Raw genomic sequence first — 20,551 nt, 5'->3', positions numbered from 1 at the left:
AAACCCCCCCAGCCTATGTCAGACTGGAGCTGGGATCTTCTGGCTTGCAGGTTCTTAAATGTTGCTGACTACTGTTTTAAATAGCTTTGAAAGTAGAACATCTAGATACCCTTTTCACTCCAGGGGAAGATGGCAGCCTAGGCCTGACAGTGCGAAGCAAATACCACTCTATGATTGGATCCTCATGACATTATGTTTAATTTTCTCAGGTGTGTGTTATTCCCATGTTGACTACTATAGTCCTGTAACTGCTTTGTTGCAAGTGGGGCTGACTGCTTGAGGAGAGTGAGGCTTTAAGAAAACTGGGGGGAGGGGGGAGGGGGAAGGATAGTGCAAGAGAGGACAGAGCTGGAGAGAAAGGAGTAGTCCCAGGGAGATTAGAGTAGAGTAGAGTCTGAAGAACAATGGTGCCAAGCCAAGAAACTCCAAGTTTTCCAAGTTTCTTACTGACATGTTTTATAGAATGTAAACGTATATCTCATGCTGGGAGCTGCCCTGCTACCAGGCTCCAGTTAGGAGAGCTGGGTTCAAATTTGTGAGTTTAACATTAACCGTAGTAAAAAAGAAAATAAGTTTGGCTGTCAGTAAAAAATTTGCAGTAAAAAACATTTTCTTTGGTTGGAAACCCTGCTTGACTGCAGCCATCATTTTGCACTGTGCTGCCCTGCACCACCCTTCCACTAAGGGGCTCCTGCCCACCCCCACACCTGATGCCCCCAATGCACCTTGAACCATGCTGCCTCCCCTCAGCCTTACCCTGCTGGCCCCACTTCCCTGCCCTGGCACAGACCCCCAAAGAAGCCCACCTGCAACTCAGCAGTACTACAAGCAGCCTGGGATGCAGCAGCAGTAGCAGCATATGGCTGAGAGAATGCTCCCTGTAGAGTGCTGTGTGTCTGCATGGACACCAGATGGTGCTGCTGTGATCCTTCTGTCAGAACGTCAATCAAGCTGTGGCTGCTTATTGTTTCTACTGACAGATACAGGTTTTTTTTAAATGACTTTAATGACAGCCATTTTTAGCTTGGTTTTTTCCTGAGAGTTGGCAGCCCTGCTTAGGAAGAACAGAGGAACTGCAGCGGCACAATAAAGACTGTTTGTTTTGAACTGAACTGTTTGCTGTGCTATTTGGGACACTTGCACTCTGCTCCAGAAAAGAAAAGTGGCTGGTTTTAGTCAAAAAAAAAAAAACACCCCCCCCCCCCCCCCCCCCCCCCCGAGCTGACCGTACAAGAGATCCCTGAGGCAGGGGTGCTACGTATCACTGGGGAAACCAAGGACAAAGAGAAGCCACAGTCTCATGACAGAGGCTTTCCCCTTGAGAAGTAGTGCCAGGGCTGGCTTCAGGGGGTCCTATGGAAGAGGGAGACCAAATAAGGCTTCTTCTTGGGGACTCCCATGGCAGAGCTTCCCACTTAAAGTGGGGTGCTCCATGACAGAAGGGAAAGGAGGAAATATGTGGAGAGGGAATTGAGGGGAGCCTGAAAGGAGGTGTGTGTGAAAGAAGACTGGGTGGAGAAAGGGGAGAGATACAACAATGATAACAGAGAGAAATGGGGAGTGAAACAATGACAACTTCCCTCAACCGAGGGTGGCTAGGTGCGGGTAAGGGGCATCCCCTCTCAACAGTCAGTAAAGAAAGCTGATACTGTAAATATTCAAGTACATCCCCTGAAGCTCATAAACAAGAAGGCATTATTATCGTATTTAATTGCATAACACACAAATTTCTCCCCTCTCCAATGTGGGTGTCTCTCAAGTGTGGAAGCTGATTTTTCTTTGCTGCAAAAAAGAAGTATGCAGAAATTGGCCTAATGTTGCCAAGGTGGCTACTGCTTGTTTCTGGCCACAAGAAGCAGTAGGGGTGAGGTTCCACATTAACCCTCTCACAGCCATAGCTATTGTCTGAGTACTGTAGCTTGTGCTGAACACCACAATTTCTGGTTCCAAGAGGACTTGCTTTATTTATATCACACACGTTTTTTTTCTACATTCTGCCTTCCAACAAACAAGGCACAGGTCTCACGTGAGGGTATGTGGGACGCATGAAAAGATGAGTATTACTTTTAAAAGTATCATATATAGGGACAAAGTCATGATTTCTGAGGTCTCCTTCCTGAAGACTCAATGTCTGAGGTAGACAATACTGAAAGAGGTAGTACTGAGATGTTTCTGAATCAAACTTAGATCCAGAGATACCAGCGTTAATCCAGAATCACTGCAAGTAACAGGAGGTGGGGAGCACAGAAAAAAAGATTTCACTAGCTGTTACTAGAGAGCCCCGGTTATTGCAAATCAAGATTAAGTTGCTCTCACTGTTTTAAATATTGGTGACAAACCTGTCAGTAAAGCTCTCCCTTGATACAAGGTGCCCTGGCTCTGCTGAAATTAACTTACTGAGCTGGAAAACTCATGTAATTGAGAGAACTCAGGGGATGGCTATGAACATAACTCCACACAAAACAACCCTGGGAATCTCAGACCTCACAGTCCTTGGGGATCTGAACCCTTGTTAAATGCACCTGGGGAAAAGAACTACCCTAGACTAACATCAATTAATCACTGCTCTTACTTTGCTCATAGGTTGTTATACAGACTAACAACAAAGTCTGATAATGGGAAGTACTGGGCAACCTTATTAATAAGCAGTGCTACTGGTGCTCTATAATAAGGGTTGCAGAATAACAGGTCACTAAAAGGCCTTTTGATCACTAATTTGTAACTAACTCAGTGTTAAATCTGGAATACTATTTTATAAGCAATACAACTGCAAGGACATGTTTTGGTAGAAGATGCATTTAAAACCGAATAGTAATTGAAGGGAGTTCTGTACAACGGTTATCAGTGTTACAAAACAAGTAGAACTGAATGAGAAAACTAAAACTAATAAAGTCAAATATCAGTGAAACTACTAATATGCTAAAACAGCACATATATTTCTAATTATTTTATGGCAGCTTTTGGATACACCAATGAAAACTGCTACCCAAGTCACTTTCTTTATGAATGGTCATTTACACAAAATGAATTAACGGTGAGTGAACGATGACTAAAATATATGCACCTGTTGCTGCAGAACCACTGCCAAAACAACTGGCTACAATACAGAAAAGTTTAGAAGTAAGAATCTTGAAGTTATTTAAATTCATAATTCAAGAACATTTTCTTGGTCATTCGATATGTAATGAATCGGACCTTTCTATTGTTATTCACTAGGTTGAACCTTATTAGAAGTGTTTGGATGTGGATGCCTTAATTTAAGATGATTGTGAGAAATAACTGAGACCCTTCATGGAAACAGGTGCCCAAAGACCCTGGGCAGACATTAAAATCAGGCTGTGACTGGGATCTGAGGAATTTTATACCTCATTCCAAAAACTGGGGATCAGGCTGGGGTAGCTCTGGGTCCAGTTCAGGAAGTTTGTTGAGAAGACTGTTGGACTCTGCCCAGAAGAACAGCACCAGGATTTGAGAAACTCCCTGATCCCAGGGCCCCAGTGCCTCGGTATGCACACAGGCAGTCCAACTCCTTGGGACCCAGTATTGTGAAGTGCCTTGCCCTGCAACCCTCAAAGACACTGCCAGGTTCCTAGTGTGGGGAGTTCAATTTATGGTGCCATACAAACAAACCACAAAGACGTTGAACATTTATATTGTGATTTATAGTATGATTAAGGTTAAATCTCACCATAAATGTAATGTGCGCCAGGGCCTAAAATTAATGTTGGTCTTTAAACCCAAAACTCAGGCATCTCTCTCCATCCAAAAATAAGGGATATTTAAGTCCCTACTCAAGACTAAGATAAGCTACTCAGATAAGCTTTGGTTAGCTACTGTTTTGGGTAGCTTGTTTGTGTGTGTATGTGTAAGGCAGGGCAAGCTGAGAAGGGAGAAGACAAGAAAACTTGAAACAGCCACAGAAAGATGCAGGGGTAGTGTAACCCAGCAAAAAACAAAACAAAAACCAAAACCAGAAGAAAGAACTTGTAGGCTGGTGCTACTTCAAAGTTTTGGAACTACTATCAAGGCACTGTCTCCTATAGTTTGATTCCTCTTGTGTTCAAGAAAGCATGATGCTGCATATTCAAGTACATAAAGAGAACTGTACCAAAGATATGCAACTTGGATAACAAAATGCACCTCTTAACAGAAACAATTGGCAAGACTCTGAATTTTGGCTAGCCACTGAGGTCAAAAGTGAAAAGTTCACGATAATCCATTAATTACATTACTGTAGTAGCAAAGGGTCTCACTGAAGACCAGAGCCGTATTGTACTAAGTAGCATGAAAAAAGCTTATAATCAAGACAGAGAAGAAAAGGATCAGAGAAAGTATTGACTCCATTCCACATATGGGAACTGAGAGAATGGAAATATCTTATGCAAAGTCATATGGAAAGTCTGAGACAGAGCTAGACACTGGATGTGTATATTAACCCTAAGACCATGTTTCCTCTTTTTGTAAACACAAGAACCAATACCAGTTACCTTTACAGGGAAATCCTACTACAAAATTTAGAAGAGAGGAACTGTTTATAAACTCTTTTTAAACTATAGAATTCTATAGAATAAAAAACGACCAAAACACGAATAGTGCTGTTGTTATGAAAATCTAAAACTTTTTTACTCACCTCTTCCATTAGCTTTTCATTTGGTGATCCTGAACAAAGACAGACCAGATAGGTTTGCTTAAAACTGCCTTTGGTGCTGATTTCTGGGTGGTCAGAGCACAGTTTTGCCAAGGCAGTAGCTTGAGTTAGCTGTTTTGTTTTCATTAGGTGCTTAATACGCATATCCAGCAGGACGGGCCCTTCGGACTCTAAGAATTCATTCACTTAAATAAAAACAATCCAACATATAACATTAGAATATTTAATGAAGACTTATGAAATTAACAGAGAAGATTTAACCATATTCATACTTAACAGGTAACATTTAAACAGAATAAAAGGGCATAAAAGTTACACAGCACAGAAAAAATTCATACCTTGATTTCACACTGTTTAATTAACCTGTCACTGTAATTCACTCACAACAATTCAGTCAAGAAACCTCTCTCAAAGATGTTAAAGAATTTTTCAAAAAAGCTTTCTCCTCATGTTTGTAATTTTAGTTAGCTAAAAGCTGAACATATTTTAAACAGCAGTCATCTTCTAAATACTCTCTAATGACTTGTTCAACAGAATGGAAGAATTAGTCAAGTTTTCATAGTTAAGGCTGTGTCTATACTTCCTATTTTTCACTCACCTTTAATTTTTAATCAGTTACTTTCATTTGCAAAATGAAACAGCAATCATGCATAAAAGTGAAAATTTTAAGTGTAACATATTTATATGCCATGGACACACAAAAACGTATTGTTATCATTATCTTTTTAGCCCATGTTTTCTCGACAGTAAATTTTTCGAAGACCACATTTCAGATGCAGATTCAGCTCTTAAGGCATTCTTTTGGTCATGTTTCAGCCAAATACTTAAGAATACAGTATAACCTCATAAATTCGGATATCAAAAATCCACAATTATCAAAAATCTTGCACTTCCCTCCACCGCTCCAAGACCAACTGCCACTCCCCCCCGCCCTCCTGGACGCGGAGGAGGAAGCTTGCACACAGTGGCTGCCATCACCATTCACCACCCCATGCTGCCACTGTGTGTGTGGCCACTGCTTTGGGACTGGCTGCTGCTACCTGCCTCTCTCCCATGCTCTATGACAGGCTGCCATGCCGGTTTCTAAAATTCAGCATTTTCAAATTTCCAGCAGGTGCTCGGTCCCGAGCATGCCGGATTGATGAGGTTATAGTGTATCTACCCTTACTGCTTTGTGCCACAGAGAACAGAAAATGATTCGGATTAGATAAGCCAATTTAATGCAAAGTGTTTATCTTCTGTCCGTTATTTTAAAATGCTGGAATATTATATAAATCCTGTAGGGTCACAGAAGGAGGGAAACAGAGGAGGGCAGAGGAGGTACAAAGTAAATTAGAAGATAATTAGAGAGGAGAAAATAGAATATAGTAAGTGTGGAACGTACACAGGGTACCTAGAAGTAAGAACACCTAGGGAAGGGGAAAGTAAGAGGGGGAGGAATGAAGGGCACAAATACTGATGGGAGAGAAAATCCAGATACATTAATCTTATCTTTAGCTGCAAGTGCTACTTTGAAGATGCAGTGTTTAAGCATGCTCTGCCATGTTGTTCAGCTCACAGATAAAGGTATCTAACACATTTTTAACTTGATCAAGAGCATGGCAGAGCAACCGTTCTTTATTAACTGTGTGTCTGTGTTTTTGGGCTTAAAAAGGCAACTATTACTAGAGCTTTGTGAAGCTTTGGTCGCTGATTCAATTTGGCAGAAATTCAGCCCGATTTGGTGGCCAAATCTCTGAATCTGAATTGGATCAGGAGACCCTTTAATCTCTCTGAATCCAACTGGAACCCTCTGAATTGATTCAGAAAGATTTAATGATTCGGACATAGACACAGCTTTAAATGTTTTTTCTACATACCTCAAGGTACCAGGCAGCTCATGAATGTCGAGATGCTGGGGTGGATGGAGCGTCCCATGGGAGCATGGGGGGTGGTCCCCAGCACACTTGGCAGTGGACCTGGAAGTGGACCAGAAGCACTTCTGGGTCTGCCAAGGGACCCCCCCACCCCCAGTGACTGGTGCCTCTTGGGTCTGGGGGGGGCACCCGGGGTCCCCTTGCGGCCGATCACCGAGCCAAGGGTGGTGGTGCAAGGGAGGGTCCCCCACGCGCTTGGAAGTACTTCTGGTCCACTTCCAAGTTTGCTGTCAAGCCCACAGGGGGCCCCCCACGCTCCTGTGGGACGCTCCATCCAACCCGCCACTGCAGCATTCATGAGCCGCACCTGGTACCTCGAGGCATGTAGAAAAAACATTTAAAGCTGTGTCTATGGTCGAATCTGTGATTCTCCGAATCAGCATCAAATCTTCAGATTCTGATTTGGTCGAATCGAATTGCGACAGTGATCCGAATCAAATCACTGTCCCTGATTCGGGCCGAATCTGAATCAAATACAGGCTGTTTCACACACCCCTAACTATTACTATACAGGTTTCCATCGATTTATGCACTACATGCGTTCCCAGAGAATGACGTATAAATCAAATTCTCATAAAGCGAACCCACTTTACAATGTAACAAATAGGGATAGGTTTCCATGGTGGTGAGGGAGGGAGGGAGGGAGGGAGGCTGGGACTAGGGAGGGGGCAGGGAGAGGGGTGCCGATCCCGGGGCTGCACAAGGCAGCAAAGCAGAGGGAACAGAGCGGCACTCACCCCAGCCCTGGCTACAGTGGCCCCAGGAGCACAGGTGAGTGGACAAGTGGAGCCCAGGCACAGGGGCACACGTGGAGCATGGTGCAGCCCAGCGGCTGCAGGCAGCTGGCACCGGATGCTCTCGGGGCCACTGCAGCTGGGGCTGGGGTGAGTGGGGTTAGGGTTTCCCATTCTACCAAATACTTACCTGCTTGGGCGGGGGCGTCTATGCTGATTGAATAAGAGCGAATTTACCTTGCATAAAATGAATTATGGCTCTAAATATGCTCATCGCATAAGAGTGAATTCACATATAAAGCACCCTCATAAATCAAGGGAAACCTGTACTATATAAGGGTCAACATAAGTGAGTGACAAAATATCAGTAAATACAGAGCTAATGTATAAACACATATAAACTGGTATTATATTAATATACTGACATTCAACATTTCATGTTTCCATGACTGGGGTGTATAAACTTCTGAAGCCCTTAAAGTTCTTTAATCAAAAGCAAGAGATCTTGCAATATAAGGGGTCATTTTTTGCATTTATTTGATTAAATTAAGGCTAATTCTTTAACTTAAACCAATAAAAGGCACTCTAACCATAAAGAACACGAAACTAAAATGCACCACCACAGGATGTAGGGTTTGCCATATTGAGTAAGACCTGAAGTCCCTTTAGCCCAATAATCTGTCCTTTCCTGCCCAGCTGCTAATAGTAAATGCTACAGAAAAAGGTTTAAAAACCTCAAAGAAAACAGAATGGGGTAATATACCCCCATCCCCACATCAGGCCTACTATCCATCCATACAGAATATTTAATGTAAAGTTATGCAGTTAACAGAGAGGATTTAATCATATTCATATTTAACATTTAACATTTAAACAGAATAAAGGAGCATAAAAGTTACACAGCACTGAAAAGAAAATGAATACCTTCATTTCACACTGTTCATTTAACCCATCTATCGGAAAGGTAGACAAATCTGTTACAGTGTTCATTTAACCTGTCCATCTAGCAGACAGATAGACAAATACTGATATACATTATAAAAATCCATATTATATATGTACCTATGTATCTATTTTATATATCTATCTAGGATATATTTATATATTTATCTATAATGTTGTACAGAATTAGCTATAACACTTAAAGATTGTCTTATGTACTGAAGCATGAGGTTTATTATTCCTTCCCAAATTAGTAAAACCAATTACAATTCTGAATATTCTTGATACACTAAGTACTCACTTCATGTGGCAATTGTAGTTTGACTAACCTAAGTGAAAACCTATTAACTCTGAATTTCCCACCTTTTGATTTAATTGATTAGCCCCTTGTTCTTGTATTAAGAAAACAGAAACTTCTGTCCTCTCTAGATACCTTCTCCATGCTATTTGATAAACTATGTTACCGCATCCATTCTTTTTAATCTTTCTTCATACAAAAGTGTTTTAAAGCATTTGATCATTCTTGTCACCCTTTCCCAAAGCCCCTAGTTTCTCTAATATCCTAATAAAGGAGTTGCTTGCAGATGTTAAAAGCAAACAAACAAAAACACATGTTACTGGAAGATGCAGCACCTTACTTCAACCTGGCTCTACAGTGTTTGTATAGATCGGGCGCTACAGTGGGGCTTTTTGGCAGTTTTATCTGAAGCTGATTCAATTAGCTATTAGATAAAAGCACCAAAGAGGCTCCGCTAAAGCACCTGATCTATGTAGGCCAGGGCTAGGCAACATTTTTTGGTCGGATTGCTGAAAACCCCCACAATGCCTACCTTGGAAGATGCCAGAGTGCCGGCATGCCAGAAAAACAAAATGAGGGCACGGGGTACATGGCAGGATGCCCTGCGTGTGCCTCTTGCCTCCCAGCCCTGCTATGTCTCCCAGCCCGGGCTCTGTGACTGGTAGCAGCTACCCAGAGCCGGGGCTGGCTGCAGCCGGGAGACTGCAAACAGCCGTGCCGGGCTCTGGAGCCCCAGCATCAGCTCTGTACCGGCACGTGCACCTGCGCTTCAGAGCGGGTGGTGGGGGAGGGGGATGAGGCAGTGCAACCCCGGTCTCTCCCCCACTTCCGGCACAGAGCTGGTGACTGGGCTCTGGAGCCCAGCGCAGCTGTTTGCAGCTGCCCAGAGCCCAGGCTGGCTACAGCAAGCAGTGCGCAGGCTGCAAATAGCTGTGCCGGGCTCCACAGCTCTGGCATCAGTTCCATGCTGGCGGCGACTGCACAGGCACCTCAGGGAGGGCTGCGCTGCCCTGCTGTCTCCCCCGCTGTCTGCCCTGAGCTGCGTGCAGTTGCTGTCAACTTGGAGCTGATGCCGGAGCAGCTGTTTGCAGCCTGCCCCGCTGCCTGCTGCAGCTGCCCAGAGCCCGGGCTGGCTCCAAAAAGCTGTGCCGGGCTCCGGAGCCCAGTCACCAGCTCTGTGCCAGGAGTTGGGGAGAGACTGGGGTTGTGCTGCCTTAGGCCCCTCCCCTACCACCCACTCCAAGGCACGTGTGCATGCGCCGGTACAGAGCTGATGCCTTGGCTCTGGAGCCTGGTGCAGCTGTTTGCAGCCTCCTGGCTGCAGCCGACCCCGGCTCTGGGTAGCTGTTGCCAGCCACAGAGCCCGGCTGTTTCCAGCAGGCAGTTGAGACTCTGCAAGCCCTGCTGGGACCAGCCTGGGCTCCAGCAGCTACCCAGAGCCGTGGCTGGCCATGGCGCTCTGAGCAAAATGGCTTCCCGTGCCATGCTCAACGTGCGTGTTGGGGGTTGCTGACCCCTGATGTAGACAATGAGAAAGCCAGGTGCAACTAATGTTCTGCATCCTCTGGGCCTGGGCTGGGCTCAGTGCAGGAGCATGCTGAATTTAAAGCGATTTTTTTTTAAATGTCTGCAAGCAGCCAGAGTGACTACTATTATATGCTGTATTTTCCTATTCCAGAAAAGCCCAATCAATGCTTGTATGTAAAATATGACAAGCCTCACAGAATTTCTGCCTCCAATATGCATTATTCGGAGGTGTAGCTCTCTACGGGAGGGGGCAGTACACCTCCTTCGAGGCCGACATTAGCTCCAAAGAAGAGCGACTCAAAACCCTGTGGGTCAAACTACTGGGGGGCAAAGGAGGGGGCGTGGTGAGAGAGACTTAACTGTAGGTGTATACTACAGACCACCAAACCAGGGGGAGGAGCTCGATCTGGAGTTCTCTCAACAACTGGAAGAGGCGGTGCGTGCATGAAACATGGTCATCACGGGTGACTTCAATTACCCAGACATCTCTTGGCAGGAACACTCAGCTAGGTCAGATCGGTCACGTTGCTTCCTGACCTGGCCTGATGAGCTCTACCTGACTCAGGAAGCGCACGGGCCAACCAGAGGTAACGCTCTCTTAGACTTGGTCTTAGCCAAAGGAGACAATCTGGTGAGTGACTTGAATACAGAGGGTAGCATGGACGACAGCAACCATGAAACCATCACGATCAATGTCTGTCACAAGACACGCAAATCAGCTAGCAGGGTTGAAGGTTTGGACTTCAAAAATGTGAATTTCAACAGGCTCAGGGCAATAATAGGGGAAGCACTGAGGGACCAGGGACTGAAGGTACAAGGAATGCATGAAGAGTGGTTGTACCTCATGGACATGATCCTTGATGCACAAAAGAACTCCATTCCTATGCAGAGGAAAGGTAACAGAAGGGCTGGTAAGCCCTCTTGGCTTAATAGAGATATCATGGTCTTGAAAAAGGAGAGAGGGGCACACAAACAATGGAAGCTTAGGACAGCCAAGGAGGACTATACAACAATGGCCCGCACTTGTAGGGAGCAGATTAGAAATGCTAAGGTGGCAACTGAATTTAAACTAGCAACAGAAATCAAGGACAATAAGAAGTCCTTCTTTAGGTATGTAGGGAACAGGAGGAAAACAAATGGAAACATGGGGCCACTGCTTAACAGCTCAGGACAGCTGGTTACTGAGACTCAGGAGAAAACTGGGCTCCTGAATGACTACTTTGCTTTGGTATTTCAGCGGATTAAGGGAAAAATCATACTAGATAAAGTTCAGAATGGGCATGGTGGGAATGACTGTCTTCCTCCCACTGTTGACACTGAGCTCATACGTGATCAGTTATTAAAGTTAGATATTTATAAGTCAGCAGGACAGGATGACTTCATCCAAGAGTACTGAAGGAGCTAAGTCATCGTGGGACCTCTGGCAAAACTCTTCCAAAACTCGTGGCACTTGGGAGAGGTCCCTGAAGACTGGAAGAGGGCCAGTGTTGTGCTCATTTTCAAGAAGGGGAGGGGAGAGGACCTGGGCCACTATAGGCCAAGTAGCCTAACTACTATCCCAGGGAAAATCCTGGAAAAATTCATCAAGGAGTCTACGTGCAATATGCTTGCAGAAGGTAGGATTCTGAACAACAGCCAGCATGGCTTTGTCATGGGCAGGTCTTGTTTCATCGATCTCACCTCCTTCTACAACCAGGTAACTCGCCACCTGGATGAGAGAGAGGAGGTCGACACTGTATACCCTAGACTTCCAAAAGGCCTCTGATCTGGTATCCCATGACATTCTCAGGGGAAAATTGAAGGACTGTGGGCTTAACTGCTCGACAGTTAGGTGGGTAGGAAGCTGGCTGCAGGGTAGGAGCCAAAGAATTCTAATGAATTCTGTGTCGTCCTGGCAAGAAGTGGCCAGTTGTGTCCCTCAGGGGTTCATGCTTGGACCAATGTTTTTCAACATCTTTATCAATGATTTGGATGTAGGGGTGAAGAATGCACTGGCCAAGTTTGCAGATGACACCAAGTTATGGGGGAGCGTGGTCACGCTTGAAAATAGGCTGCAGACACAAGTGAACTTAGACAGGCTAGCAAGTTGGGCAGATCAGAATCAGATGAAATTCAACATTGAAAAATGTAAAGTGCTTCATCTGGGCACCAACAATCCCCAACATACCCACAGGCTCAGTGGCACCAAACTGACTAGCACCATGACTGAAAGTGACCTAGGGGCAATAATAGACCATAGTATGACCATGAGCTGTCAGTACAATGCTGTAGCCAGTAAGGCAAACAATGCTCTGTCATGCATCAACCGATGCATCTCAAGCAAAACCAAAGAAGTGATTCTTCCGCTTTACTTGGCATTAGTGAGACTGCAGCTGGAGTACTGCATCCAGTTCTGGGTGCCGCACTTCAACAAAGACATGGAAAAGCTTGAGAGAGTCCAGAGAAGAGCCACCTGTATCAGAGACTTGCAAGGAAAGCCATATGAAGAAAGGCTGAGGGACTTGGGTCTGTTCAGCCTAAAAAAGAGAAGGCTGAGAGGGGACTTGGTAGCAGCTTACTGCTTTATCAGGGGAATACATCAAGGGCTTGGCGAACAACTGTTCACCAGGGCACCCTTGGGGAAAACCAGGAGTAATGGCCACAAGTTCCTGGAAGACCATTTCAGGCTTAACACTAGGAAAACTTCACAGTTAGGGTGTCCAGATGGTGGAATAAACTCCCTCCAGAGGTGGTACAATCACCTACCCTGGAAATTTTCAGAAGACTGGATGGTCACCTCACTGGGGTCACCTGACCCCAGTTGTCTTTCCTGCCTAGTGCAGGGGGGCTGGACCCAATGATCTTGCGAGATCCCTTCCAGCCCCTTACAATCTATGAATCTATTTGGCATTTACTGATGTTGACAACATGACAGCAAATGAATTCACCTACCATGTTTACATCACTATGAACTTCTTCCCTGTCCTATCAAATCTTGATTGATCTAAATAACAAACTCTACTACTTTATTACTCACCTTAATTTCTAGGTCATTTAATATGTTAAATAGCACGGAGTCTAAGCACATGACCTGCGGGCACTTCATTGTTAATTTTTTGCCAGGATGAAAATTGATATTTAATCTTATTCTTTGCTCTCTGACTTCAACCAGTTTTTGATTTATAGCAATACTTTGCTTCTCATCCCATTGCTATTTGGCTTATTTAGGTAGCTCATTGGCAAAGCCATTTCTGAAATCCAAAATATGGAAGTTCCCTTTTATCCAATATTTTTTAAACACGTTTAAGGAATTCCTAGAGATTGAAACACCATTTGCCTTTGGTGACTGGTTGAAATGATAATTAAAAATGGAAAAAGATGCCTGAAGATTATGATAGGAAAGGGACAATCTGACAGCTACTGATCCAAGATTAAGGCTTCTAGGTATTACATACGAACACTAGGACTGGAAGGATTCTCCTTCTATTAGAGATTTATAAATCTGGTATATAAATAGATTTAGTTAAATGAGTGCAACTTTTTCTTGTAATCAAGGCCTTAACTGGGTTTTTTTCTACGTGGAGAGTGGAACACAACTATATTGAACTGACTTCTATAGAGAGAAACCATATTAGCAGGAAGTAAGTACTATATATTCACAGATTTCATATAACCTTATAATTTGTATTATCTTTTTAAGCAGAAGAAATATCAAAAACATTCATGGTCTTCCCAACCCACAAATGACCCAGTGACTAATTGCAGCTGTTCATTTTTAGCCTTGCTCTTCCAAATACTGGTCCCCAATAATCCTTTCACCCACAGTGTTTACTGTTTCAGTTAGTCTGCCTCACACTAACATTGGAACATATTGTTATCTTTGAAATAAGATACTGAAAGACCTTAGATTTAAAATTATTCCTTGAACTCCTGAGCTTTCACCCTCATGCAAACAATATTAGAATGATTACATTTAATATTCTAATGAAAAAGTTTTAGCCTTGCTTGCCTACATACTTGTCCCCAATAATCCTTTTTACCCACAGTGCTTACTGCACTATGTAATCCACCTTGCACAAACATTAGAACATTTTATGTTATCTTTTCATTAAGATATGAACCCCTCAAACTTAAGGCCACACTCCTAATTTATAACATTTTGCTGTATTGATTATAACCAGCACAGTTAATATGTTAAAGCTAAGGTTTTATTTCATTCTCCCAAATAAAATGTTATTTAATTTTTCCTTGTCCTGTGATCAAGATATATATTAATTCCTATGACCCAAGGAAGAAGAAAAAAAAAAAATCAGTAAAAACAGAATTACAGTTGAGAATTTAATTCAGTAATTTATGGGCCAGAAAAAGTCTTAAAATACCAATGAAATTACTAAAAAAAGAAATCACAAACCTAAGAAATTCAGAGATTAAAATAAGAAATATAGGTGTAACAGGTGCAGTGCCTGAGGGCTGCTGGGTGCCCCCTTGTGGCCACTTCAATTCTGTCTAGCTCCCATGGTCTCACCCTGCTTCCTCGCCTGTTACACCTTGATGTTAAGTGGTAATGATGAGGGAAGACTGCCATCAGAGGCAGGTGAACCTTGGTGCTCTCTCTCTCTCTCAGTATGTTTCCTTGGGTTCTATCGACCTTAAGGGCTAAATCTGTGGCCTCCTTCCACCCCTACAGCCAGGCCCATGCCTCGCAGATGTTACTTTGCATATCATTCTGTTTCTTGTAGAAACCTCAGGATTCTTGGCTTTCACCTCCCTTTTCTTCACATGCAAGCCTCCAGCCCTGGCTGATGGATTTGGGCCCAGCTCTCTTGGCCTCAGCCCTGTCTGTTCTCTGTCTCTCTGGGACCCTTGGCCCCATCTTCTGTGTTTTCGCAGCCCCGCAAAGTCCCTGACCCAAGTCAAGGCTGCTCTCGGTTCTGCCCAAGCCCCGGGGGTCACTGGCTCAGGGAGAGGCTCCTCTCAGCTCTTCTCAGCCCCCATGGCATTGTCCCTTGTCCATGGTGAGGCTTTGCACTGGGTGCCCCTTGCAGCACCCCTGTGGCCTCCTGTCCGCCCCTTACAGGCACATCTAGTACTCCAATATGAAGCTTAAATTACAACATTAATGCAAGACACTGTTTCCCAAAAAAAAGCCTATCCAGCTCTGTGTTGTTGCCTCACTCAGGTCATCAGCTCCCCTTAGTTCCCTCTGGGTAGCTCCAAGGAGCAGCTCAGGTGCCTACTAGTCTGTCTGCTGCAGAAATCTCCCTCAGGAACTCCTCTCTCCAACATGTATGGCCAGATTTTCTACTTTGGCTCAGGCCCTGGGTTTATAGGCCGGGAAGCCATGCCCCCTTTTTGTCACCTGCCTTCCCCAGAGCCACATAGGGTTTTGCCTTTTAATCAAAGGCCAGTCTGCCCTCCTGTAGCTGTGGCCCCACACAGCTGGCTGAGTCTGCTGCATCCTGGCTCCCTGCCACAGTTCCCTCTCCTCCCCTCCCCTTCCAAGTACCAGGGTCAGGGTCTCCTGTGACAATAGGATCGTAAAGAGAATTCTGCTAAGTTACTGTAACAATTTTAATTCTACTCCAGCAGCTATGTCTTACAGAAATCAGAATATAGTGAATTCATATTTTTCTCTACAAACAGGTTCATCTCTAGGACCAGAAAAACATGCATCATCAGAATGAAGCATGGTTTGTCAATTATCCTGAAAAAGCATACTGAATGTAATTATTCTCCATGATTCATTAAGATTCACAAACTACCAATTACATCGAGTTGAAATTATAGCACTTCCATGAAAAAAGGTAAGCAGAAACTATGGCCCTGACATGGACTTACTGGCTGCGTCCAAATGAGTGTGGCCATGTAGTATGTGGCGCTGCAGACATGTCTGTAGTGGCACCACATACCGCATGTTTAGTTTTTCTCAGCGCTGCAAGGGAGCAGCATAAGGAGTTTTTTTTTGGACCCCGGATATCCAGAGGTCAAAAATCCCATGGAAAAATAAAAGCAGAGTGGCGCATGCGGGGCAGCGTGTGCCGCTCAATACTAGAGGTTGGCCAGCTGGAGTTGTGCTCCAGCTGCCAGGCAGGCTCTGTGCAGCAGGACTGCTGCTACTGCAGATCTGGAAGGCCCCTAGGTAAGGCTGCTGGGGCCAGCCCAGTGCTGGCTAGGGCTGTGCAAAAACACCGTTTCGATTCGACTTCTGTTTCGACGGAACAGTGTTTCGTTTCAAAACCACTGTTCCGTTTCATTTCGTTGAAACTGTTTTGATGTTTCTCCCATAGGTTATTATGGGGAAACAAAATGCAGCAGGCAAGCAGATCGGGGGCTCACCCACACCCCCAGGAGGGCTGCAGGGGCTGAGCAGGAGTCCCCCCGGGGGTGCGAGCCCCTGATCTGCCCACCAGATGACAGACCCGTGCTGGGCACAGACCACACCTGGCGCCGGGAAGACTGGTGCTGCTGCTGGTCCCAGGTGGCAGCACCCAGTTCCTGTTACCCAATCGGCAGATCGGGGGCATGCACCCCCGGAAGGACTCCAGCACAGTCCCCACAGCCCTCCCGGGGGTGCCGACAGACCCCAATCTGTATGCCAGCTGACAGGAGCCGGGTGCTGCCACATGGGGCTGGGGCAGATCAGCTCATGTGGGGACCCTCAGCCCCGATCCAGGGGTGTGGGAGGGGGTCCCTGCATGAACTGATCTGCCCCGGGCCCCGCACCCTCCTCGACCTGGCTCCAGTATGGGGCCGGGGCAGATCAGCTCATGCAGGGACCCTGCCTGACCCCAGGATCAGGGTAGCGGGCCTCTATATGAGCTGATCTGCCCCAGCCCCGCTGGCCCCAGGTGACAGCACCTGGCTCCTGTCAGCTGCCAGGCAGATCAGGGGCCTGCTGGCACCCCCAGGAGGGCCATGGGGGCTGTGCTGGAGCCCTCCCGGGGGTGCAGGCAAGCCCCCGATTCATCTACCGGATGACAGGAGGCGGGTGCTGCCAGCTGGGACTGGTGCTGAAGCCAGCAAGTCTGGCTTTGAAACTCAAAGCATTGTGAGTTCCCTTGTTTCGTTTCAAAACTGTTTCGAAGGCTTTTGTTTGGTTTCGATTTCACTGTTTCGAGCTCGAAATAGCTTCGAAACGAAATGCTGGGCAAAACTGCATACAGCCCTAGTGCTGGCCCCAGTCTCCCCTACCCACCCTGGGGTAACTTGCTGCACATGAGAGGGTGCATGCCACATGTGTTCCCTGGGGACAAGTAGCGGCAGCACAAGGTGCACTGCTGCTAATTGCCCCTGGGGAACCAAGCGTTTATGCCTGTGTGGACATGGCCACTGGGTACATCTACATGTGCTATTAATGCACAGCAATAGACTCTGGAGTAGTTCGAGCCAGAGTCAAATGCTCCTGGGTGTAGCATCTACACATGCCCCTGGGACTGCAGCAATTTGAGGTGGGATGGAGCAGCCCTGGACTGGGAGGGAGCACCAGGGGTCAGCCCTGGGTTTTGGGTGGTGGCGTTGGGGCTGGCAGAAGCCAGGGGTCTGGCTCCCAGCTGGCTGGGCCGAACAGGTGCAAGTTGTGCCCAGTGATCACCATCTATGCATGCATTTGATTGTACTTAATGGCAGTACTATCTTACAGTGAATTTAATTAGTTTACTGCATCCTAATACTGATGCATGTGGTGACACTTTACTGTGGAGGTAATTAGTTAATTCTACAGTAAAGCTCACATGTAGATGCACCTACTGGCACTGAGACACCAAGGAAATTTATGGAATGCTGAAGGATTTTGGAGTTTTGCATAGCTCCAGCCTTCCAACTCATTATTCCTATTAGTTCCACAACTTAATTCCTGATCCAATCAGTTCACCTACTGTAACACTAACGTGTCAGGTTCTGACCATGCACAGTTGGAGACTGTCACTTTCTCACTGTTCATTATAGAATATACAGAAGAGCACTAAGTGCCAGGACAGTATTTTGTGATACGGTAATTCTGCAACACTGCTCACAGAAGTAACAGATTTAATAATTGTTAATTTTATTCAATAAGAACCCTAACATCAATGTAGCAACAGTCACCAGTATCATCTCAGCAGGAGAAAGATTACACCAAAGTCTCCAATTGGAGGGAAACAAGTAATACCCATTAGTCTTTATCTCTGAGATGACGTCATTTAAAACAAGATCACTCCCAACACAAGAATATGGCTTGAAGCTCCAGACTAGGGACAGCTGGGGTTTACCACAAAATGGGTTGAGGGCTGAGGTTAAAAATGGTCTAATTTTCCAGTGTCTTCTCAAAAATCATATATACTTCCTAAGTTATTCAATTTGTGTGAGAAGCATGGAGGAAAACAGAGAAATGACTAAGTGCCAGGGAAAGGGATGCGACAGCGTGCAGGAAGGGAAGCGTGGAAGAACCCAGTGCCAGTGGCTGAAGGAGTAACCAAGTAAGTGAAGAATAAGTAATTAACTGGGCTAATAGCAAACATTTTTCTTGTGTAGATCAGGAGCGGCCAACCTGAGCAGCAAGTGCCACAAGTGGCACAGGCAGCTTCTGTGTGGGGCAACTATCAGATCAGAGAGAAGACAGGTAGCACAGCAACTAATAGGGCAGGAAGCAAAAGAGATTAGGCACAGAGCACATCACAGAAAGCAGGAAGTAGAAAGTAGAGCAGCAGATTAGGCAGAGGAAAGGGGTAACAGTGGCAACAGGGAAGGCACAGGCTAATTGTGGCATGCCTGCCTAAAATATTCCCCTCCATTAGTGAAGCTGATAGTCACACTGTGTTGATTAGATTTATTAGTCAGAGAAGTTGTATACTTCTATTTCAGTTTCCTAATTGGATGACCAGATACGAATAAAGTTAACTTAAACAGTCTTTGTCACTTACTTTCTGCAACTACTTATGTATGACTTGACTGTGCCAACATTGGCAAAAGTGTGAAAATACAGCTAACAATTTTTAAAAATCTGATTCACTAGTATTAGGGGATGGGTACAAATACAAGTGAAACTAAGGTGTGCATTTACAGCATTTTATCTACTTCCTGGTAACTGTTCATGTGCACACTCTTATCCCCCAAGAATAAATGCAAACTCGCTTGACCCTCAATGAAAGAGTAGCTGCCACATGGTAAGTACACATCCTATCTTATTCCAAACCAACTGTTTTTTGTGCACATGCCCTTAGTTTTTTTTGCATAAGAATAAAACTTTTAGGTTTAACTAAACTCGTTGAATCTACTCCTAATATGAGGCAAGAACACAGTGGGTGAGAATTAATCCTTGCCTCTTGAATTTTTCTGTTTTGGAATTTTGGGGTGGAGGAAAATAACTCAATGTGATATAAACCTAGCTTCAGGGAAGTTTACATTTGAAGAAACATGACTCAAGGCTTTCTTTAAAGTAAGTTTAGAACTCAAACAACATTTGATGCCTTTTTAAAACTGTCTGGAGCCAAATTTGCCATTCTAACATAATAAAGTCACCAGTAACTTGACAAATAAATATGATTCCTCCAAATTAAGATGGAAAGAGCTAGCATATGAGATGAAAGAAACGTTATTTGAAATTAATAAAAACATTTTTGAGATTACTGGCAAAAATACTAAAAGAACTTCACTCTCAGTCTTAAGTATTGGAGAACAGCTTTTGCCAATTATCCCAAACTTGATCGTAGATTATGCGGGCTATAAACTATACATACAAATCTGAAATGTACAGAAAAATAAAATCCTTTGAGGATTTTGTTCAGAAAACTGAACAAAGTAGACAGGTTTTTATTTTATAATGGAATGGGGAAACCTGTTAACAATGTATCATTGTAACAGCTGTCTCATGAGAACAAATTATGAATCCCTGCCACGTTTCTTCATTTGAAAGAGGCTGAGCAAATTGTTCAATGGATGTTTCCCATGTTACATGCACTTCCAACATTTAAACAATGCAATTAGCATGAAAATTCACTTTCCAATAAATCGCTCACATGGTGTTATCTATATGTGGCTATAACCCATTGCTGTATCAATGCATATAAAGCACAATAAACCATGTAGGAAAAGCTGACAGAAAAGGGAGTTATTTATCTGTTATAAATTGAGTCCTTCAAAGTATGTTGTTTATGCACACTCTACTTCCCATATCAAGCTGCCCTAAGCACTGGAGATAGGAACTGCAGGCTAAAAGTGTTCCCATCAATTATGCTTGCTTCCTACTCGCATTGAACACCTCCACCCCGCAGCACGAAAGGCATTTGAGGGACAGAACAACACCTAAGACTCACCTAAAGAAGGCCACTACATGTGATCTGGTAGAATCTGATCTGATATTCCCAGAAGTTTTGCCATAGCTATCTCCTATTTTAATGTGATAGAAACCGGTATCTATTTTGAATTTTTGTAGGCTTTGACTAACTGTCACGGCGGGGTCCTCGCGGAGGGCCGTGTGCTCCTTAAGGTCCCTCGCTCCGTGTCAGGCCGGCCCAAGGCACCCTCTAATTCT

At 44.7% G+C, this 20,551-nt stretch overlaps 1 protein-coding gene across 2 annotated transcripts in view; it reads right to left on the bottom strand.

Moving 5' to 3' along the window:
• ZNF292 (zinc finger protein 292) overlaps positions 1 to 20,551 on the bottom strand; it is a 55,922-nt gene that overhangs the window by 16,362 nt on the left and 19,009 nt on the right. For both annotated transcript variants that reach the window (XM_025205249.1, XM_025205250.1), the window contains exon 4: positions 4,631 to 4,833. In XM_025205249.1, coding sequence (XP_025061034.1) covers positions 4,631 to 4,833 — 203 coding nt within the window. The remainder of the gene's footprint in view (positions 1 to 4,630; positions 4,834 to 20,551) is intronic.

The sequence above is a fragment of the Alligator sinensis genome, unplaced genomic scaffold (genome assembly GCF_000455745.1).
Source record: "Alligator sinensis unplaced genomic scaffold, ASM45574v1 scaffold658_1, whole genome shotgun sequence".
Classification (NCBI taxonomy): Eukaryota; Metazoa; Chordata; order Crocodylia; family Alligatoridae; genus Alligator; species Alligator sinensis.
This window is presented reverse-complemented; position numbering and strand designations above follow the sequence as displayed.